Here is a 24,304-nt window from a genome sequence, read left to right on the forward strand (position 1 = left end):
CCCCAAGATGCCACCAAGGCCTGCAATTCTTTCACAGTGATTCTTGTGGATTTTGTTGCTTCTCACACCATCCTCCTCCCTATCCTGGGGGGCAAAATGCATTTGCGTCCTCTACCTGTGAGGTTTTTGACTGTTCCATATCTTTTGAATTTTTAAATAATTGCCCTGACAGTGCTCAGTGGTATATTCAATAGTTTGTGGATCTTCTTGTAGCCATTACCAGATTTATGAAGGTCTATGACCATCTGTCTCGTTTGAACTGCCAGTTCTTTTCTTTTCTTCATGGTGTTGGATGACAAAGGGATATTGCATGCGTGTTACCTCATTTTTATACTCTAGTGAAAAAGGAAGTGATGTAATGGCTCAATATACTTCCTTAACACTTAGATAAACTTAAATAAGTGGAATTGAATTCCTTGTTTAATTTTGGTAGATGTTATTTACAATAACATTTAAGGGTGCCAATAATTGTGAAACCTTGATTTGGAGGACATGGATTTCTAATGAATTAAATCAATACATTATTTTGGTGGGTTCCATCGAAACATTAATAAAGTACAGTATTTTTCACATGTTGGTATTTTGAGTTTGTCTCTCTAATTATATTGTTTATATTTTTGAAGTATTGTTTGTGCATTGCCAGTCATTTTGGAGCCCACTGCATGCCGCTCCCTTTGGTTCCTTCCCCAGGCGTTATAGGTGCTGTTCCAGTGTTTAGTCTGTGTGTTGTTCGTGTTTCTTGTTTTGTTTTATGTTGTGTTTATTTATTAATACATTCACTCCCTGGACTTGATACCCGATTCTCAGCGCACATCGTTACAATCCCCACGCTGTCTACAGCCATTTAACACCATTCTGCATTTCTTTACCACCTATTTTCCCAACATCAATCGGTTAAATCACATTGAAATGTCTTCATTCGGTCACAGAAGTAACAGTCCTAGCTGAGCTTCATATGCAAGCTGCAACAGAGGTCACATCACGGTTACAATGTAGCCAATCTGTGTTTGTATGCACCTATGCGCAAAATTTAAAAAAGCACAGGATATTTCTATGTCGATTAAACAGCTCTGCTTGGCTTGGTAAGTAGGCCTACTATCGACCAAATAAGAAATTTCTACCCTCGTTGCATCAAATATGTGTGCTGATGAGACAAGTTCATTTGAAACATTTTCATGGTGCCAGCACTACCCACAAAGGTGCTCAAAAAAGTCCATGTTGGAGGAAAATTGTAGTGAGTAGTGTGTAGTGTGTCTGCTGAGACTACACAGCTCTTATTCCTCATAATAAAAATGATTGGAAAATCATTTATAGTAGCCTAGTCATGGAACTGCAGATTTGTTCAAATGTATTGTTTTCTCATCTTAAAAAGGCAAGATACTCAAGGTAGTTCATGTTCAACTTGATTGTCCCAAAGGGCAATTGGTTTTGAAGCAAAGGAGCATAAAAAACAACATTGAATGAATAAACTTCACATGGATCACAATGACACACAGGTCTAGTGAATACAATGAGCTAGCTAGTACATCAAGTCATGGGGCTGACAGCCATCTATATATACAGTATACAGTATACAGTATACAGTAGGCCTACTACTGATCGACATTAGAAGATCAATGCAGTGCTTTTCTTTGTTTCTATTCATCACATTCATTTTAGCTTGAAGTTTCATTGAACAGTATAAAACAATCACAATGTGGGAAATCCCCATTTAAAATCACTCAGAATGTATGTCATGCACTACTCATAAAGAACATGTATTAATCATAAACATCAAATACATCAAATACTGTCATACGAGCAAAAATATGAAACATATTGTGATACTATATTTTGCTGTCGTTAATCTTCTACCATCTGCCATAGAACCTCATTTTGGAATATGTATGTGAGAGGGTCAGAATGTTGACTTGAGTGCACCTTTACCCTACACCTCCATGTGCATCTATGTTAGTCCATCCTGTTAGAGAAACAGACTGTATGTATATGTTTCACTGAATACACAAAGCTGTAGCCTTAATGTTTATACTGTTGCTTGGGAGTGCATACTGTATGTGTGTGCATACATAAGTGTGTTTGCATATCTGTGAAACATCGATAGAACAGGATGGATAGACATCTCTGCTACAGGTAACTCATCAGGCAGGCAATAAAATCAGTTTTAAAAACAGATAAACAACACCTCAAGGAACAACGCGGACTGTGAAGAGACACACACACACACACACACACACACACACACACACACACACACACACACATTATTCTTCATATGATTAATTAATTTATTTTCTGTTTCTTGTTCTTTTTTAAATTGGCCATATTGTTCTTTAGTCATAGTGTTCTTAGTTTACATTTGTGCTGCTGTTCCTGCACATTAGTGTGGTGTATCGTGTCATGTTCTATGTTTTGTGTGGACCGAGGGAAGAATAGCTGCTGCTTCTTCAATAGCTAATGGGGATCCAAATAAAATCATAGAAATGATAAATCATATGCGGTGTGTTCCTGGTGCTGCCTGTGGCTTGCCTCTCTCACACAGACTCCGATGTGACCTCCATGTTAAAGATGCAGTGTGTATAAATTTGCTTAAGTATGAGGCCCCAGTTTTGTGGCCGGTGCTGTAATTGATATGCCACAAGCAATAAATCAGTGTTGGCGCTATGGCTCAGGGGCCATTATCCGAGGAGGCAGGTTGAGCCGAGCCCAGCCGAGCCGTCCGTCCGTCCACAACATAACCTGCCTCAGTCTTCCTCTGGTAACCACTCTGCTCTGCTCGCTGCAGCCAAACACATTGATGAATTTATTCTGCCTTGCATTTCCTCTGCCATGGACAGCCCTGTGAGTTCAGGTGCATTTCTGACTGACTCCCTGGCTGGCTGACTAAATAACTGACTGACTGCCTGGCTGGCTGACTAAATAACTGACAGACTGGCTGACTTGCTAAGAGTAGCCATCATCAACATCCTCCGTCTCTCAGGGATGGAAAAGGAATTGTTTTGCCATAAAGAGTAACGACCACTCAGTTCTTATGCTGTTTTCTCCTTTTCCATCCCTCTTCCACTCAAACGTCTCTCTTCCGTCCTTTCTTCTATCTCTGTCTCTCATCCAGACCCTCTTGTTTCTCTTAAAACATCTTAATAGTAACATTGCTGTCGTTAATCTAATTCATATTCTAGCTAGCTGATCTCTTTGCAAGACATGAAACAGTTGCTTTTCACTCAATGTTTTCCAGCTGTTTTTTGTCCTAATTCAGTTAAAGCACTGACATATTCAGTTTTCAGATTCAATAACGGTTCAGGGACAATGTCAAATTAGTTTAAGTGTGGCATTTTGATAGTTTATTTGTTTGTCACAGTGACAGAACGTTGTCATAGTTGTGCACCTGATAGATTGACCTGTGATATATATATATAATATCATTTTGATGTCTCCATTTACAGAGAAATATCTCAGACTAGTGCACTCGAACCATTGCCTCTGTGTGTTGAGTCACAGATCTGTGATTATAATGGGTACGCATTCATGCTTGTGTGTGTGAATATGAGTGTATGCATGTGTGATCTGAAGCCTTTCACTGCTCTAATTTACATCAGTGAGTGTGGCTTGGCGTGGTGAATGAGCTGAGAGTTGAGACCACGGTGGGTTTTGTGACTCAAACACCAACGGCAGCCATCACACAGTGTGCCCATTGTCTTGATGGGCTGTAGAACAGTGGGTTCATATAGCAGATCGTGATGGCTGATGTAAGACAGGGACTAGGAGTTGAAAGCAGTTATTAACTGTCTGTCTGGGCCTGGAGTGTGAGAGAGAGGCTGAAGGATGAAAGAGAGGGTTGAGAGAGAGAGGGAACGTAACGGGGTCTCCTAAAGTGGCCCCTTAAGGTCTGAGTGGTGCGGTCAACCTCTTTGTTTTGTTCTTCAAAGCTAAGTTACTGGAATTAATGTAGGTAATTAACAGGTCATTTATGGTAATCTATGGTAACTTTGGTCATTTATACTTGAATAACTTAAAAAAAAATATATATATATTCATATATATTATTCATTTATTATACCTGTGCTCATATTGTACATGAGTTTCTAGTGGATAGACAATATGGTTCAAGAGAAAATAGTTATAACTTAATGAAAAAAGCAACTAATCAGCAATGAAATGATTTCTATCAAATCGGCAACTCTTCCAACTACAGTATTCACTTTTTTCACATCTGCCGCCAGTTGGGCACCAACATATTTACAACAAAGACATATTGACATAGTACAATCAATCAAAGTGTATAAAACATCAGGATATTTAATGTGAGAAACCTCATATTAAACACCAATCATTTTCTTTAAGTTGATGGTTTATATGTAACATAATGTTTTACAGTTTTGTCATTCTATTTTATATTGTAAAATCATAATATTTTATTATTTTGTATATTTGACATCCGATAAGGCTAGAGGGCCAGAGATAATTACAGACACCTGTGAAAATCTGAAGTACCCAAAAAGGCCACTAGTCATGTGATAAAATAAAATAACAACATGAAAGTTACCAAAATTCTGGTAGTTTACTGGAAAACTTCAAGTTACCAGTAATATACCCTCCCTTTGCAACCCTAGTTCTTCATTTCCAATGTAATATTTAATTTCTCATCCTGATACTTTTATAGTGTTCGCTCCATCTGTTACACAGTAGTGCAATAGAAGAAATGAATGTGTATTCTTACAAAGTCTGCCCCCTCTATATTCAGACCAGACTGACAGCACTGAGAGTTCTCTATGTTGGAGTATAAAGGCACTTTACCTTTACCTAAGTCATTCTTTATTGTGATTGGGTGAACTCTCCTATCCCAGTACCCAGTAGTGGATGTCTTTCTAGCTGTATCTTGCATGTCCACCTGCTCCAGTGCTGTAGGTGATGGTGATGATGCAGTCAGTGTGTGTAGAATATAAATGAGGACACACCATGGTCTGTCAAATGAAATCAAAGTTTATTGGTCACGTGCACACGGTACAGTGAAATGCTTAATGCTTAATGTAGCCTAATGCTCTGTGTTGAGTTAGTGATAGCTCTGACTGGCAGCCTGACATGCTCATTAAATGTTGTATAGGATTCCCCTTAAAGCTCTACTGTAATTAATGAATGTTTATGTATTATGACAATTTTTTGCCCTCACCGCTCTGTGTGGCTGGCAGAGCTTTTAAAACCCTAGCCAATCGATATGGAGAGAGCGTTCCCTGGTCCTGTCTCCTAATGCGGTTTTTCCTTCTGTTCGCAGGGCTGGCGGCCGAGGCTCTGGGGACGATGTTATAGACGACAGAGCAGAGACACGGAGCCCAGAGGACGCCAGGCCAGAGCTACACCACCATCCCCTCCCTTCCTTCCTTCCTTCCTTCAGCCTGGTGTAGGACAGCCACAGATTCAGTAGAGGAAGAAGAACACACACACACTCAGGAACCTATCCTCACCTACCAGAGCCCAACATGATCTGCCACCCCACCCCATCCCTGGGAGGCCCTCTCCTACCCTTCCTCCTCCTGTTGTCAGGGGTGTTAGCCACCATTCCCAGCAACCTCAGGACATTCTCCCCTCCAGAGGGAGGGCTCACACACCTGGTGGTCCACAACAAGACAGGTGAGGTGTATCTGGGAGCCGTCAACTGGATCTTCAAGCTGTCCAGCAACCTGACCAAGCTCCGCAACCACGTTACAGGCCCTGTGGTGGACAATGAGAAGTGTTATCCCCCTCCGGGTGTCCAATCCTGCCCCCATGAACTGGCCCAGACCAGTAACGTCAACAAGCTGCTGCTGCTGGACTACGGTCAGAACCGCCTGATCGCCTGTGGCAGCACCTCCCAAGGCATCTGCCAGTTCCTTCGGTTGGACGACCTGTTCAAGTTGGGTGAGCCGCACCACCGTAAGGAGCACTACCTGTCCAGCGTGGCCGAGGCTGGCACCATGTCTGGGGTAGTCATCGGTGGAGACGCGGCCGGGGGCGGGGGAGGGGCTGGCAAGCTGTTTGTGGGCACGCCCATCGACGGCAAGTCAGAGTACTTCCCCACGCTCTCCAGCCGCAAGCTGATGGCCAACGAGGAGAACGCCGACATGTTCAGCTTCGTCTACCAGGACGAGTTTGTCTCCTCGCAGCTCAAGATCCCCTCGGACACGCTCTCCAAGTTCCCCGCCTTCGACATCTACTACATCTACGGCTTCAGCAGCGAACAGTTTGTCTACTATCTGACCCTGCAGCTGGATACCCAGCTCACCTCGCCCGACGCCAGCGGGGAGCAGTTCTTCACCTCTAAGATTGTCCGTCTCTGCGTGGACGACCCCAAGTTCTACTCCTACGTGGAGTTCCCCATCGGCTGCACCAAGGACGGGGTGGAGTATCGTCTGGTGCAGGACGCCTACCTCAGCCGACCCGGGACCAAGCTGGCGCGATCGCTGGGCATCTCAGAGCAGGACGAGGTGCTGTTCACGGTGTTCGCCCAGGGCCAGAAGAACCGGGCCAAGCCCCCCAAGGAGTCAGCCCTGTGCCTGTTCACGCTGCGCCGCATCAAGGAGAAGATCAAGGAGCGCATCCAGTCCTGCTACAGGGGAGAGGGGAAACTGTCACTGCCCTGGCTGCTCAACAAGGAACTAGCCTGCATCAACTCAGTAAGTCCAACTTTCACTGTGTGTGAATGAATGATGGTTATTGTGATGATGAAGTGGACGTATTTTGGTAAAGCACCTCTTTCTGGGTGATGCTTCCGTTTCTATCTTCTAGATCTCAATTAGACACACTCACTGACTCACAAATCCACAACATTGGAGTTAGAACTCTATCCAAATAACTCAAGTCAATCAACAGCGTCACAGCGGAAGCAGCTAACCTCATAGGCCTTTTCAGATCGCAGACATATCTGTGGAGATGTCTTTCTTTTTTCTTCCTCTGACCCTCCCTCTATCCGCCCTTTCCTCCCCCTCTCTCCTCTCCCAGCATCCCACTCTATCCTCTCTCTCCTCCTGTCTCTTTATGGATGCGCCCACCTTAGCTGTGTGTTGCCACATCATTAGGCCGGTGTGTGGGATGTGCGGGCCGTCACTGTGTTAGCTGGGAGTCTTCCCGCTCTTCTGGCTCTAATTGATTTATATAGTCCTGAGGCTGTCGTCTGTGGCCTAGCATGTCACCCCTGTCCCCACGGGACTCCTGGCCTGGAGGCTGCAGGCTGGGGTTGGAGTCGGGGCGGGGGCAGAGGGAAGGTCGGCGCAGGGAGGGTGAGTGTGAGCATGCATGTTTGATGCCCTAATCACCCAGGCTAGGCATAAAGGCAGGCAGGCTTCCTCTCTTCCTCTCACAGGCCAGGGGAAATACACAGAACACAGGAATCTCCTGAGTTCTCCCGTGGCTTGAACATTGAACATGGGTCACTTTGGTAATGTTTACATGTAGAACACATCATTATATGTACAGTATAAATACAGTATACATTATATTTCCAGTCTATGATATTGCTCGTTCAGATTTTTCTTAATTTCTTAATTTTTATTATGTGTCTATTTTTTATTGCTAGGTATTACTGCACTGTTAGAAACATAAGCATTTAGCTTTATCTGCGATAACATCTGCAAATTTGTGTACACAACCAATACAATTTAATTTAATTTTGATTTGGTAGTGTCAGTGTGGCATTTCTCATGTTGTAATCCTATATAGTCTATATGTTTTCCTCTGCTAGGGCCAGGCTAGGGCACAAGGACAGATAGATGTGAGGTTAAATGATTGGTGTGAGATAGAAGTATTTTTCTAAAGCAGGGTTTAACAGTGCCTTGAAGCAGCTCTCGTCTCCCTGGGCCTGGCTCTGTGTCGTGGACATGGGTGGGGTATTCTCTCTCTGTATCTTTCTTTTTCTCCCTCGCGCTCTCCCTCTCTCTCTCCCTTCCCCTCCCCCTCACTTTCTCCCTCTCTCTCTCTAGCCTACCACGGCCGTGGAGAGGAGAAGAGAGAGGAGTAGTGGGGGCGTCTTCTCTCTGTGATTGGTGCTTGGCAGACAGTGAGCAGACAGCTCTCTAGCTTGTATTAATGGTAATAACCGTGGCTATTCTAATGGCAGGCTGGGGGCAATCTACTGAGGTAACAACGGCAGCATGTCTGACTGGCGCAGATGAAAGGATTACGCTCCCTCCCTCCGACGAGGCTCCTCCAGCGACACACACACACCACGCCGACCTCCCTTCGTCCAGCTCGTACATTATTCACTTGGACTGCGTCTGAAATGGCACCCTATTTCCTATGATGTGCATAAGTAGTGGTCAAAAGTAGTGCACTATGTCAGGAATAGGTTGCAATTTAAGAGCTAGCCCTGTCCTCACCGTCTGTTATTCAATTGTGCTCGTTAACAATCCCCCTCAAATCAGAAGCCCCTCGGCCTCACTAACACCACGCACAAGCAATTCATGTCACCTTCTCTCCGAAACCACAGTGGCTTAAAGCACGCACAGGATGCGCCAACACAGCGCTGGAATATCTATTGGAACAAATGCAATAGAAACAGGGACAGATGGAGGGACGGAGACAGGGAGAGAGGGAGGGAGAGGGAGAAAGAGAGGGGGAGAGAGAGAGATGCACACAGAGGCATATGACAGACAGGCAGGCAGGCAGGCAGGCAGGCAGGCAGGCAGAGTAAGGCTGGTCAGACTGTACACTTGATGTCTCTCTTCTGCCCACCATGACTGAGTCACTATATAAGACTATGCATGATATTTAAATGAGATACAGTACATGATTGTCCTTTATTACCATCTGCTCTGGTGCTTGTGATCGATCAAGGGCATGTCATGGGGATATAACGATGATTTTATACAGCCAGACAGCCTCTCCAGGTCGTTAGCATGACCTTGGACTGTATTACTGTATTGATGATCAGTGCTCAGAGATGATTTTACACAAAGACATTTACACCCATAACGAGGGTCTTGACCACCATTTGAACTATCTGTCATGGATTCCGACATGTTTTGTCACTTCCAGTTGGAACACATCACTGATAGATTCATAATGAAGTCAGCTGAGAGAAGCTGCAGCTCAAACACACACAGTTTCAGCCTGTAGATCAGCACACTGACAGACAGATGACTAGAGTGTGAGGTTGCTGCCTGCTTGTCATGCGCTGTAATGACAGACGTAATATTGTCTCCGCTAATGACAGCTTGATATGGGCATCATGGCCGTCGCCATCTTGAAGGGAGCTATTCCAAAATGGCCCCAAGTGGCCGGCTGCTGATTTTATTAGCTCACTCAAACTCCTCCTCCTTTCCAGTTTATGGCCAGTCCATTGTAATGAAGTACTTACAGTCCGAAAGTTACGGGTCACCTTTCTTGCCAGCTGCGGGCTCATTTGCAAAGCTGTGTATTGTGTCCATAAAGACAACAGTTTTAGCATTGCTAATGAGACTTTCAGCATGTCCTCAAAATTCATAAAATAGCAAAATAGCAGCGGCAATGAACCAGTAAAGCCTGCATTCTTTGGTGTTGTGTGGAGCTGTGTCACGTCTTCTTGGGCTGTGAAGGAGAAGCATTGGGATGCATAACAGCGTTCCTTTGCTCTGTGTATAAACAAGACTCCCACCAAATGTGTGTTCATTGTCTGGGCCACTGAGGTCTAGTAAGAACTGGAGACTGTGTTCAATATGTCTGCCCGTTGTTTTCAAGGTAATCTACTCACGTTCGCACACGCCGATTCATGAACCGTCTATATCCGGTTTATACCGACCAACATCACATGCGGACCAGCACTTAGTGCGCACCAGGAGCAGCGCGTGCGGCGACGAAGCCATCACGTCATCAGAGAACATGACTAGACATTGGATGTTTAGAAAATGTTGCTATATTCGGCTGTGAGTGATGGAGAAAGAATCTACCCCAGCGACAAATTATTTGAATAATTGAATGGATGTTTTGTGCACAAAGGTGATGATTAACGTGTCTTCTAAGAAATGTTCTACTCTGACTTCTCTGTTTGGCCGTCTGTAGAAACTGACTTTCTGGGCCAGGTGTCAGTTAAACTGCAGTACCGAAGCGAACTGTAGGAGCAGTCGAAACCGTACTTCTAGACCGAAACCCTGGCTCCTTGGTCTGGGCCAGGGAGAACATTTGAGGGAAAATAGCCTCCAATAACAAACAGAGAAGGGTTGAGAGGAAGCCCTGGCCCGATCAAACTCATCAACAACATTGTAGTTACTCCACAATACTAACCTAACTGACAGAGTGAAAAGAAGGAAGCCTGTACAGAATAAAAATATTCCAAAACATGCATGCTTGTTTGCAACAAGGCACTAAAGTAATACTGCAAATAATGTGTCAAAGCAATTAACTTTGTTCTGAATACAATGTGTTATGTTTGGGGCAAATCCAATACAACACATCACTGATTACCACTCTTCATATTTTAAAGCATGGTGGTGGCTGCATCATGTTATGTGTATGCTTGTCATCGGCAAGGACAAGGGAGTTTTTCAGGAGAAAAAATAAACAAATAGAGCTAAGCACAGGCAAACTCCTAGAGGACAGCCTGGTTCAGTCTGCTTTCCACCAGACACTGGGAGATTAATTCAACTTTCATCAGGACAATAACCTAAACACAAGGCAAAATCTACTCTGGAGTTGCTTACCAAGAAGACAGTGAATGTTCCTGAGTGGCAGTTTTGAATGAAATCTGCTAGAGAATATATGGCAAGACTTGAAAATGGTTGTCTAGCAATGATCAACAACCAATTTGATAGAGCTTGAAGAATTCTGAAAATAATAATGAGCAAATATTGTACAATCCAGGTGTGCAAAACTCTTAGATACTTACCCAGAAAAACTCACAGCTGTAATCGCTGCCAAAGGTGATTCTAACATGTATTTACTCAGCGGTGTGACTACTTATGTAAATTACATAGTTCTGTATTTCATTTTCAATACATTTGCAAACCTTTCTAACAGCATTTTCACTTTGTCATTATGTGTAGATGGGTGAAAAAATAAATATTTATTCCATTTAGAATTCAGGCTGTAACACAACAAAATGTGGAGTAAGTCAAGTGGTATGTATACTTTCTGAAGGCTCTGTATGTTCTCAGTTCAAGCGCCCCTGTCTTTAGCATGCTAGCCAACCATAGCCCCCACCCCAGTGCCAGGGTTAGGCAGCCGTACCATGGCATCCAAGGAAAGGCCAACCATAGCCCCCACCCCAGTGCCAGGGTTAGGCAGTCGTACCATGGCTTCCAAGGAAAGGCCAACCATAGCCCCCACCCCAGTGCCAGGGTTAGGCAGCCTTACCATGGCATCCAAGGAAAGGCCAACCATAGCCCCCACCCCAGTGCCAGGGTTAGGCAGTCGTACCATGGCTTCCAAGGAAAGGCCAACCATAGCCCCCACCCCAGTGCCAGGGTTAGGCAGCCTTACCATGGCATCCAAGGAAAGGCCAACCATAGCCCCAGTGCCAGGGTTAGGTAGCCGTAACATGGCATCCAAGGAAAGGCCAACCATAGCCCCCACCCCAGTGCCAGGGTTAGGCAGCCTTACCATGGCATCCAAGGAAAGCCCAACCATAGCCCCCAGTGCCAGGGTTAGGCAGCCGTACCATGGCATCCAAGGAAAGGGCAACCATGAGGGTGTCTCGGGAAGCTCTCTCCCTCCCAGTCCCAGGCCATTCGATTATACAGACACAAAGATAAATCAGGCCATCAGGAGAGGATAAATCTGTATGCAAAGAAACGTTGCTCCTCTGCTACAGGGCTGCTGTGCTAACTGGGAGCGATAAGAATGCTAGCATCACTCATCCCAGTAAATCAGATTAAATTGTATTATCACATGCTTAGTAAACAGGTGTAGACTTACAGTGAAATGCTTCCTTCCCAACAATGCTTGGTAAAAAAAAAAGTTAGATATATATTATATAATTCATGGACTATGTTTTAAATGCTTATAAAGTGTGGAACATTTTCCTGTTTCAAAGATATGTTGTTCAAAACGAGCTGTTCAGTTACCTACTACTCTGCCCCTCAGTGACTGCCAGCAGCAGCAGCTCCGCCCCCGTGGGTGCATAGGCCATTCGAACATTGCTTGGATTGTTTTGCCAGCTATTTTCTATGAGGGGAAACTGCAGCATAAATTCTAACAGCACAAAGTAAATGGACTGTCCTGGGGTGCTCAAATGTGCAGAACTTCTGGGTCTGCTCCTGTCTCCCTCCCCCAATGAGTCTCTCGTTCCAGAGGTCCTATTTCCACACATGAGACTAAGATCAGGTACAGATGGCGCTAAAGCAAAAAGATCATTGTAATGAACTTATAAACAATCATAACAGTCACGGGAGACTGGGACCTGATCAACCGGTCAACTACATGCAACAAGAGTCGGACAGCGGGATACTAGCTAGAACCTTGGTAGAACCTTGGTAAAGAACCTTGGTAAAAAATTAACCATGGCCAATTTTGTTCCCCCCTCCCATGTTGTTCACCAGGTTCTACTGTTGACAGGGTGACATGTTGTGTGGACTAAACACATAAAACCAGGTGTATCACAAAGCATGATCAAAATAATTAGCCAGATACAGTAATTTTGATATAGTTTTTGGGTAAAATGTTTGGGTCAAATCTAACTTTGATAAGCAGGTAGCTTGCTAGCTAGTTAGCTTCCATGACAATTTCATGTCTTTCTAAACTAATATGACGTTATTTCAGAGGGAAAGTTACCTGGCTAGCGCATCATGCTTTGTGACATTATGTTAGCTAATTATCCCTAGTTAGATAATGTGTTTTCACTTATTGCCATTTCCTGTCACCAAGGGAGTACCCCAAGGCTCGTTCCTAGGCCCCACGCTCTTCTCAATTTACATCAACAACATAGCTCAAACAGTAGGAAGCTCTCTAATCCATTTATATGCAGATGATACAGGCTTATACTCAGCTGGCCCCTCCCCGGATTTTGTGTTAAACGCTCTACAACAAAGCTTTCTTAGTGTCCAATATGTTTTCTCCGCCCTTAACTTCTTATGGCTGCAATCCCGTTTAACGGGATAATTGTCATCAACAACCGCTGAATAGCATAGCGCTACTTTCAATAAATATTACAAAAAAATATGTGCAATATAGGAAAACACAGCTTAGCCTTTTGTAAATCCACCTGTCATGTCAGATTTTAAAATTATGCTTTACAGCGAAAGCAATCCAAGCGTTTGTGTAAGTTTATTGATCGCTCGATAAAACATTAAGTACACTTAGCATATAGTAGCTCGGTCACGAAAATCAGAAGCAATCAAATTAATTGTTTGCCTTTGATGATCTTCGGATGTTTTCACTCACGAGACTCCCAGTTACACAATAAATGTTCCTTTTGTTCCATAAAGATTATTTTTATATCCAAAATACCTCCGTTTGTTTGCCGCGTTATGTTCAGAAATCCACAGGAAAGAGCGGTCACGACAACGCAGACAAATTCCAAATAGTTTCCGTAATGTCCACAGAAACATGTCAAATGTTTTTTATAATCAATCCTCAGGTTGTTTTTAAAATATATAATCGATAATATATCAACCGCAACGGTCTTGTTCAGTAGGAGAGGGAACGGCAATGTCTGCCCAAACTCTGTTGCGCGAGCAAAACTCATGCGAACACTTGACGCGATGTTATCATTCTGGCTCATTTTTCAAAATAAAAGCCTGAAACTATTCAAAATAGAAGCCACCTCCTAGTTTGATATTCCTCAGGGTTTCGCCTGCAATATCAGTTCTGTTATACTCACAGACAATATTTTGACAGTTTTGGAAACTTGTCGTGGAGATTTCCTGTATTACCAAATCTTGAGAGAGCATACCACACACATGTCAGAGTTATTATAAAGTGAATCTTTAATTATATGAGCTCCATCACAACCCTATGACTCAATTCAGATCAATTCAGATCAATTCAGATCAATTCAGTATCTATATTGTGGAGCCACCTAACTGGTTCCCCATTCTTATCACACCATCCCTTCACATGGTTTAGGAATAGTTTACAGACACATTCACAGATAAGACTAAACTTTCCCCTCTCTGGGGCCCAATGTGACTAAGCCCTAGTCAGAGAAGGGATAACTGCAAACTGCAAACAGTATTATCCAAAAGAAGACATTCTGATGACAAATATCTCACATAAGCATGCTATAAAAATACAACATCTTTTTTATCAATGTTACCGAACTAATTCTGATTCTGCCCCAACAAACTTTAGAGTCCAATACTAATAATAATATGCATATATTAGCAACTGAGACTGAGGAGCTGGCCGTTTACAATGGGCACCTTTTCATCCAAGCTACTCAATACTGCCCCTGCAGCCATAAGAAGTTAACCTTGTTCTGCACACCTCCAAAACAAAGGTCATGAGGTTTGGTAAGAAGAATGCCCCTCTCCCCAACGGTGTGATTACTACCTCTGAGGCTTTAGAGCTTGAGGTAGCCTCATACAAGTACTTGGGAGTATGGCTAAATGGTACACTGTCCTTCTCTCAGCACATATCACAGCTGCAGGCTAAGGTTAAATCTAGACTCGTAATTTCTCCCCTTTCACCACAGCTGCCAAACTAACCCTGATTCAGATGACCATCCTATCCATGCTAGATTACAGAGATGTAATTTATAGATAAGCAGGTAAGGGTGCTCTCGAGCGGCTAGATGTTTGTTTACCATTCGTCCATCAGATATTCCACCAATGCTCCTTATAGGACACATACAATAACTGCACTCTATACTCCTCTGTAAACTGGTCATCTCTGTATACCCGTCCAAGACCTACTGGTTGATGCTTATTTATAAAACCCTCTTAGGCCTCACTCCCCCCTATCTGAGATATCTACTGCAGCTCTCATCTGCCAATACAACACCCGTTCTGCCAGTCACATTCTGTTAAAGGTCCCCAAAGCACACACATCCCTGGGTCGCTCCTCTTTTCAGTTCGCTGCAGCTAGCGACTGGAACGAGCTGCAACAAACACAACTTTTATCTCCATCTCTTAATTCAAAGACTCAATCATGGACACTCTTACTGACAGTTGTGGCTGCTTCGTGTGATGTATTGTTGTTTCCACCTTCTTTCCCTTTGTCTGTGACCAATAATGTTTGTACCATGTTATTTGCCGCTAACATCTTGTGCTGCTGCCATGTTGTGTTCCTACCATGTTGTTGTCATGTTGTGTTGCTACCATTCTGTGTTTTCATGTGTTACTGCCATGCTATGTTGCCATTCTATATTGTAGGTCTCTCTTTATGTAGTGTTGTGGTGTCTCTCTTGTCGTGATGTGCTTTGTCCTATATTTTAATTTAATTTATTTTTTATTTTTATCCTAGCCCCCATCCCCACAAAAGGTCTTTTGCCTTCTGGTAGGCCGTCATTGTAAATAAGAATGTGTTCTTAACTGACTTGCCTAGTTAAATAAAGTGGTGTCTACTAGTAACCACAGACACAAAGTCCAAATAGCTATATCGTAAAAATTCATGAAAATATAAGGTTCATATAAGGTTAGGGTTAGGCTTAAGGTTAGAAGTGTGGTTAATGTTAGGGTTAAGGTTATGTTTAAAATCCCTTGTTTGTTCGTGAGCTGGCTGCTCATTCTAAATAGTATAATCTAATCTGTTCTAAACAGTGGCGGCATGTGCAGCAGTGGTCATTTTTTTTTGACATTCAAAAGTGAAATAGGTGTTTATGCTGTTGATTTCAACATCTGAACAAAGTGGACAGGCCAACATGCTGTTCAAACAGTTGGAGACCGACAGAAGGGTTTGTTCATAACACTGCAACTGTTCTGCCTTGATAGCTAGCAAATAGATCCAAGTTGGCTAAACTTGAAATATAAAGATTAGCTGGCTACTCGCTAGTACGTGGGCTTGTGCTTGAGAGATTGTTTATGAAACCTGTGTTCATTTTCTACAATGCCTGCTACAAGAAGTTAGTTATTATTAGCAAATGTGCGTTATGCATTGTTCTGGTTAAATTGGTAACAAAAAGGTCATTTTAATAGGCACACTTGAACGCCAGATCAGTGATTATTGTAAAAAAGCAGGTTAAACTATTTGGATAGAATTATGAAATAATTAGTGGGTGGCCCATCAGAGAGTCTAGGAGGGAGGTGTTCAGTCCCAGGGTCCTGAGCTTAATGATGCACTTGGAGGGCGCTATGGTGTTGAACGGTGAGCTATTGTCAATGAACAGCATTCTCACGTAGGTGTTCCTCTTGTCCAGGTGGGACAGGGCAGTGTGGAGTGCAATAGATATCGCGTCATCTGTTGGGGCGGTATATGATTTGGAGTGGATCCAGGGTGTCTGGGATGATGGTGTTGATGTGAGCCATGACCAAGTTTTCAAAGCATTTCATGGCAACAGATGTGAGTGCTACGGTGTTATAGTTCATTTAGACAGGTTACATTCTTCTGCACAGGGACTATGGTGGTTGGCTTGAAACATATATGTATTACAGACTGGGTCAGGGAGAGGTTGAACATGGCAATGAAGACACTTGCCAGCTGGTCAGCACATGCTTTGAGTATGCATCCTGATAATCGGTAATTGTGAATGTTAACCTGTTTAATGGTCTTACTCACATCAGCTATGGAGAGCGATCACATAGTCACATATCCATAACAGCTGGTGCTCTCATGCATGGTTCAGTGTTGCTTGCCTCGACGTGAGCATAGAAGGAATTTAGCTCATCTGGTAGGCTCTCATCACTGGGCAGATCGCAATTGGGTTAAGATCCTCTCATCAGGACAAATGTTATTCAAATTAAGCCTGCTTGACTGGCTGCATGGCTGGCAGTGCTAGACATGTGTGCACTGAGATGAAACCGTGCACAATCTATCCCTCACAAGAGATGTAATTTCAAATCAATAACTCAGCTAGTTAACTGGGTCTTAGTGAAAATGACCTTCCACTCTCAACCTTTCACCGTCTGCAAAGTGTGTGTAGGTTGCAAATCTCCTAACGAGCCAAGGCTTTAAGTGCACCGATCTAATGGTGTGTAATTATTTATTGATGTGTGTGTGTGTGGAGTGTATATGGAGTGTGGGTGGGTGGGGGGGGGGGCTGTTATCACTTAGAGCTATGGAGCTATTTACCAGCTGTGATGGTGAGTACAGCTGTATTTGTTGTTTCCTGTGGCGCTGTGCGATGAGATGGATCCAGAAAACATTAGTCTATTTCATATAAAGCAGCAGCAAAGAGAGTTGGCGCCAGGCAATGGGCCGCTCCGCTCCGAGAGGACTATTCCCTGGGACACGGCTGGGAATATACAGTCCACTACCATCACAATCTCAGCTTCTCTCCCAATTCTTCCTGCTTCCCACAAAATGAAGCCAGTGGTGATGCTTTGGCTTTAAACTGCTGTTATCCACTTTAATGTTATTTTGTCTTGAGTGGCTGGGGCATTCTGAAGAGCTTGCGGCAGCCTCAAATGAAATTCAAAACCCATTTTGTGTAGACTTGTAGGCTGTGGCATCCATCTCCTAGGGACAGTGAAGACTGAGCCCATCTCTCCCCACATCTGGAACACATCATGTTGTTGTTTTCAAGTGGTGGATATGGACCATTATTATCCCCTATCATTGTTTTTTTGACCTTGCTTTGGATCAGCAATCAAGGAGATATTGTCAAAATGGAGAATAGATCACCACAGAAATTATATTAAGTTATTTCTGTTTTGTCAATTACATCTGTCGATCAGTTCTGATTGAGCATTATGGATTATAAATGTCACAAAACATCTGAAAAGATAAGGTCTTTAACAACCATGTGCAGTAGGGTTGGATGGCGGGAACCCGGTTACCAATATTGAATTTTACCACCCAAAACCATTCAGATGGTGGTAGACTACAACAGTTAATTATTCACACCCATAACCATTCAGATGGCAGTAGACTACAAGAGTTAATTATTCACACCCATAACCATTCAGATGGTGGTAGACTACAACAGTTAATTATTCACACCCATAACCATTCAGATGGCAGTAGACTACAACAGTTAATTATTCACACCCATAACCATTCAGATGGTGGTAGACTACAACAGTTAATTATTCACACCCATAACCATTCAGATGGCAGTAGACTACAACAGTTAATTATTCACACCCATAACCATTCAGATGGTGGTAGACTACAACAGTTAATTATTCACACCCATAACCATTCAGATGGCAGTAGACTACAACAGTTAATTATTCACACCCATAACCATTCAGATGGCAGTAGACTACAACAGTTAATTATTCGCACCCATAACCATTTCATCTTGGTGAAGAGAAGTGAAGGCCTTCTGCATCTCATTCTAGTCCTATATTATTCAAGGATGTCAGAATGATGAGATAAGGACAACAAAACGTATTTCATTTAACTGTTGAAAGGAGGAAGGAATGAAGCAACAATAGAGGGAGAAAGAGGAGGTAGGCTAATAACATCAGGGGAAATATTGTGAAAGGTATATATGTGTCAGCCTACTAATTATACAAATAGGCTCTATTATATTTAAACATTCAAATATTGTAACTTTGTATGCTGCATGTGCTGCACCAGAATCACCAGAATCACATGTTCTCTCCCAGCTTCATGGTTTGAACGATGTGCGTAATTCCAGTCCATATAATACAGTATAATACAATACAGTAATACAGTCCACACTCAAAAATATTAGATTACTGGAGCTTGTTTCATTTATTTACCCAAGAGAGCATATAGCTAGCTACATGGGTTAAGGGTTGTAGGTCTCATTAAATGTCTTTAATGTAGGTCTCATTAAATGTCTTTAATATAGGGCTCATTAAATGTCTTTAATGTAGGACTCATTAAATGTCTTTAATGTAGGTCTCATTAAATGTCTTTAATGTAGGGCTCATTAAATGTCTTTAATGTAGGTCTCATTAAATGTCTTTAATGTAGGTCTCATTAAATGTCTTTAATGTAGGGCTCATCAGGCTCAGGTAGCATCAGGCTCAGGTAGCATCAGGCTCAGGTAGCATCAGGCTCAGGTAGCATCAGGCTCAGGTAGCATCAGGCTCAGGTAGCATCAGGCTCAGGTAGCATCAGGCTCAGGTAGCATCAGGCTAGAGTTTTCATGCTGATCAAAGCTCTAATCAAATCCAGACATATTTATGTGTTTTATAATGCTTTAGTTATGACACTTCTGGTTTTGTTGGGAAATACCGGGTTACCCAGGAGAAAAGGGAAAAACCTCTCATGTGCAGGCCAGAGTTTCCAGTTGTAGATTCCTGGACACATGTTGGAGTCAGTTGGATATCCTCACTGGCAGCCTCACAACCCTAGCACGGCTCAAACATTCAAGTATGTTGCTTTGCTTATGGAAACAAATTGTTGTTCCTGGCTGATGCTAATGTGAAATGCAACAACTCTGTTCCAAGATGGTTATGCAAACAGTATTTGTAAAGTCTCTGCTGTGGCAGTCTCACAGTCATTATTCTCTCCAGTATAATACACAGTTTGTTATTTGTCTCTGTTAGCACGAAGTCTCAGATTGCGTTCTAAACGGCACCCTTTACCCTATAGTGCACTAGTTTTGACCAGATTCCCATTACCCTGTTAAAAGGTAGTGCACTAAATGGGGAATAGGATGCCATTTGGGCCACAACCCCCGTCTTAACTACTTTCTACGTTGTAGGCAGTAGCAGTAACTCCCTGCTCTAGCGGCAAACTGTGCTGTTCTGTTAGCATGTGACTCTCAGCTCAAAAGCCCTAGCCTGAGCTAGTCTCATACATGGAGAGTAGCAGTAGCAGTAGCTCCCAGCTCTATAGCCTCAGCCTCATCTAGCCTACTGTCATGTATGGGGAAAGTAGCAGTAGCAGTAGCTCCCAGCTCTATAGCCTCAGCCTCATCTAGCCTACTGTCATGTATGGGGAGAGTAGCAGTAGCAGTAGCTCCCAGCTCTATAGCCTCAGCCTCATCTAGCCTACTGTCATGTATGGGGAAAGTAGCAGTAGCAGTAGCTCCTCTTGTCTACTAGAGGCGTCACCCTAGTCCTTCACCCTGAGTGAAAAAGGGCTCTCCTGATTCCTCTGTTGTCATGGCGTTGGGAGTTGGGAGTTGGCAGGCGCTGGGTGAGGGGCATTATGGGATGTGGAGGACTTTCTGCTGCCATGATGAATGGAGTCTAATGAACTCCCTCTCCTCAGCGTGGAGAGAGAGACAGACACAAATGGATACTTATTCAGAACTCATTAAGCCACGGCACTGTTTGAAAACGTCAACAGAGATTACAAGAACTATGTATGCGTGTGTATTTGCGTGTGTGACCTCCTCTGCCACCATGCAGCACGGAGAGCCCAGCTATGCTGTGTAACAGTCCCAAACTCAGTTCAGGGAGGGCTTTAGTAATTGGATTAGAGTTGGCTGGATGGGTTTATTTTAGATTATACTGATCGTAATCCAAAGCATTTGCTTGGCCAACATGGTTAAAAGCATCAACTAACTGTGCTGTATTACATGAAAACATGATGTTTGTTTTCAACCACATTCTCCTAGGTGTTCGACCACATTCTCCTAGGTGTTCGACCACATTCTCCTAGGTGTTCGACAACATTCTCCTAGGTGTTCGACCACATTCTCCTAGGTGTTCGACCACATTCTCCTAGGTGTTCGACAACATTCTCCTAGGTGTTCAACCACATTCTCCTAGGTGTTCAACCACATTCTCCTAGGTGTTCAAACACATTCCCCATAGGTGTTCAACCACATTCTCCTAGGTGTTCAACCACATTCTCCTAGGTGTTCGACAACAATCTCCTAGGTGTTCGACCACATTCTCCTAGGTGTTCGACCACATTCTCCTAGGTGTTCGACCACATTCTCCTAGGTGTTCGACAACATTCTCCTAGGTGTTCAACCACATTCTCCTAGGTGTTCAACCACATTCTCCTAGGTGTTCAACCACATTCTCCTAGGTGTTCAAACACATTCCCCATAGGTGTTCAACCACATTCTCCTAGGTGTTCAACCACATTCTCCTAGGTGTTCAAACACATTCCCCATAGGTGTTCAACCACATTCTCCTAGGTGTTCAACCACATTCTCCTAGGTGTTCGACAACAATCTCCTAGGTGTTCGACCACATTCTCCTAGGTGTTCAACCACATTCTCCTAGGTGTTCGACCACATTCTCCTAGGTGTTCGACAACATTCTCCTAGGTGTTCGACCACATTCTCCTAGGTGTTCGACCACATTCTCCTAGGTGTTCGACAACATTCTCCTAGGTGTTCAACCACATTCTCCTAGGTGTTCAACCACATTCTCCTAGGTGTTCAAACACATTCCCCATAGGTGTTCAACCACATTCTCCTAGGTGTTCAACCACATTCTCCTAGGTGTTCGACAACAATCTCCTAGGTGTTCGACCACATTCTCCTAGGTGTTCGACCACATTCTCCTAGGTGTTCGACCACATTCTCCTAGGTGTTCGACAACATTCTCCTAGGTGTTCAACCACATTCTCCTAGGTGTTCAACCACATTCTCCTAGGTGTTCAACCACATTCTCCTAGGTGTTCAAACACATTCCCCATAGGTGTTCAACCACATTCTCCTAGGTGTTCAACCACATTCTCCTAGGTGTTCAAACACATTCCCCATAGGTGTTCAACCACATTCTCCTAGGTGTTCAACCACATTCTCCTAGGTGTTCGACAACAATCTCCTAGGTGTTCGACCACATTCTCCTAGGTGTTCGACCACATTCTCCTAGGTGTTCGACCACATTCTCCTAGGTGTTCAACCACATTCTCCTAGGTGTTCAACCACATTCTCCTAGGTGTTCAACCACATTCTCCTAGGTGTTCAACCACATTCTCCTTGGTGTTCAACCACATTCTCCTAGAGAGACTACGGAAGGCGGTTGATGAAAAACTGAGGGAAATCCAGGCTGGTTTCAGGAACAGAAGATCTTGCGTAGACCAAATTGCCACCCTTTATGAGGATTATTCCATTGACTGGAACTCTCCTGTCTGCGTCAATTTCATTGGCGTTTGATAGTATAGATTGACAGATGATGTGGGGACTTGTGGCACGTTATGGAATCCCACCCAAATGCATCAATATAATCAAGCACACCTACCAAGGAATGCAGTGCCAAGTCCTCCACGATGGAAGTCCATCGGAGAAGTTTGAAGTCCTTACCGGGATGCGGCAGGGCTGCTTTCTCTCACCCTTTCTCTTCCTCCAGTGCATCGCCTGGATCATGCAACAAACACCCAACAATAATTAAAGTCTGACAGAACAGCTGGAAGACTTTTCTGATGATTTGGCACTATTAGCACACGCTGGAAACGACAGCAGCTACACTCAGACTCAATATCAACCCCCCGAAAACCCAAATCTTGAGGATCAACCCTAAAATCAACACACCAATAACCATGGAAACAACCAACTAGAGGCGGTAACCAGGCTCACTAACCTAGCAAGTGTGTTAACTGTGGATTGAAGGATGGATGAAGAGGTCAAAGCAAGAGTGACAATGGTGTATTGGAGCAGAGTATATTGAACAGGCACACTCTTATTATATTTCCTAAAATGAGAGCACTACATAAATCAAACGCGCTCAAAAAACGGAACATAACAGTAAAGCGCGTAAACTAACACCACATAACATGAAACAATTACACACAAAACATGATGGGAACCAGAGGGTTAAATACAAGTAGATTGATTGGGGAAATGAAAACCAGGTGTGTATGGAAACAAGACAAAACAAATGGATATATGAAAAACGGAGCGGCGATGGCTAGAAAGCCGGTGACATCGATCGCCGAACGCCGCCAGAACAAGGAGGAGGAGCTTCGGCAGAAGTCGTGGCAAAGAGCAACATGTAACACCCTGAAGAAGATCTGGAAAACCAAAACTTAAGATGTTAAACACAGATGTAAAAATGAATCATTCTGTGCGGATGTGAAACATGGAGAACCACTATTAAAAAACTGAACAAACTACAGACATTCCGAAACTACTGCCTCAGACGCCTTCTAGGAGTCCTCTGGCCAGATACCATCAGTAACATCAAGTTGTGGGAAACTGCTAAACATTAACCAATAGAAGATCAACTCAAGAAGGGGAAATGGAGCTGGATAGGTCGCACACTCAGAAGAAACAATAATTCAATCACAATACAGGCCCCAACATGGAACCCACAAGGCTAGAACACAATGCCACAGTTCATTCTGCTGTGAATTAACCATCCTCTCTAGACATCCAGGTGTAAAAAACACATCTACCCCAGGTGGGAACCAAGCTTTAGGCAGCATGACCTTTCATTTTTTGTTTACGAGAGCCTGTTGCTAGGGGGAGGTGTGTTAGGAGCAGAATCTGTAGGGAACCGTCACATGTGGCCCTGGGACACATAACAGCATAACATACCCCTGAGCCCTTGCAGAAATGGTGTCAAAACAACACACACACACACACACACACACACATTTGTTTAACTATCTTTGTGGTGACCAAACAACTGATTCCCATTCAAAATCCTATTTTCCCTAACTCCTAACCTTTAACCTCACCCTGACCGTAAACCTAACTCCTAACCCTAACCTTTAACATAACCCTTCACCCTAACCTTTAATCTAACCTTAACCCTGACCTTAAAACTAACCTCTAATCCTAACCTTTAACCTAACCATAATCCTGACCCTTAACCTAACCCCTAACCCTAAAATAGCCTTTTTCCTTGTGGTGACTTGTCCGAATTTAAAACAAAAACATGCACTCACACACACATAGAGGTAAGGGGAAGAGTGGAAAGTAGCACCACATAACTGGATCAGTAATGTTCACAAATGGACCTAAATTGTGTTCCCTACTCGGCACATTGAGAGAGAGAGAGAGAGAGAGAGAGCACAGCTGCTTCCAATCCAACTGGAGGAGGGAAAAAGAAGAGAGGGATCTGTTTCAATAGGAAGACTTGATGTCTTGGCATGTAGAATGTTCCTATGATTTGTAATAGTGTAGGGATACTATTGTGTTCTCCCAACAACAACAAAACAGTTATCCTCATCACGCCAGATGCTATCATGTTGAACAGAACAGCCTTTACCCTGCATACAGTAAGTTACTGTGAGATGAACAGTAAAGGAATTACTGCAGTCCATTGTAAGTGTATATGTGTGTTGTCTGTGTAGCTACAGCATATGTGTGTGTGTGTGTTTGTGTGTGTGTGTGTGTGTGTGTGTGTGTGTGTGTGTGTGTGTGTGTGTGTGTGTGTGTGTGTGTGTGTGTGTGTGTGTGTAGACTTCTATAGGTCTGTGGTCAGTGCCAGATGTCTGT

General features: G+C 43.5%; 1 protein-coding gene across 2 annotated transcripts in view; it reads left to right on the forward strand.

Annotated features, from left to right (window-relative positions):
- LOC109869349 (plexin-A1) overlaps positions 1-24,304 on the forward strand; it is a 344,851-nt gene that overhangs the window by 36,290 nt on the left and 284,257 nt on the right. For both annotated transcript variants that reach the window (XM_031803595.1, XM_031803596.1), the window contains exon 2: positions 5,267-6,644. In XM_031803595.1, coding sequence (XP_031659455.1) covers positions 5,472-6,644 — 1,173 coding nt within the window. In that variant the 5' untranslated portion in view covers positions 5,267-5,471. The remainder of the gene's footprint in view (positions 1-5,266; positions 6,645-24,304) is intronic.

This window comes from Oncorhynchus kisutch, linkage group LG24, assembly GCF_002021735.2.
Source record: "Oncorhynchus kisutch isolate 150728-3 linkage group LG24, Okis_V2, whole genome shotgun sequence".
Classification (NCBI taxonomy): Eukaryota; Metazoa; Chordata; class Actinopteri; order Salmoniformes; family Salmonidae; genus Oncorhynchus; species Oncorhynchus kisutch.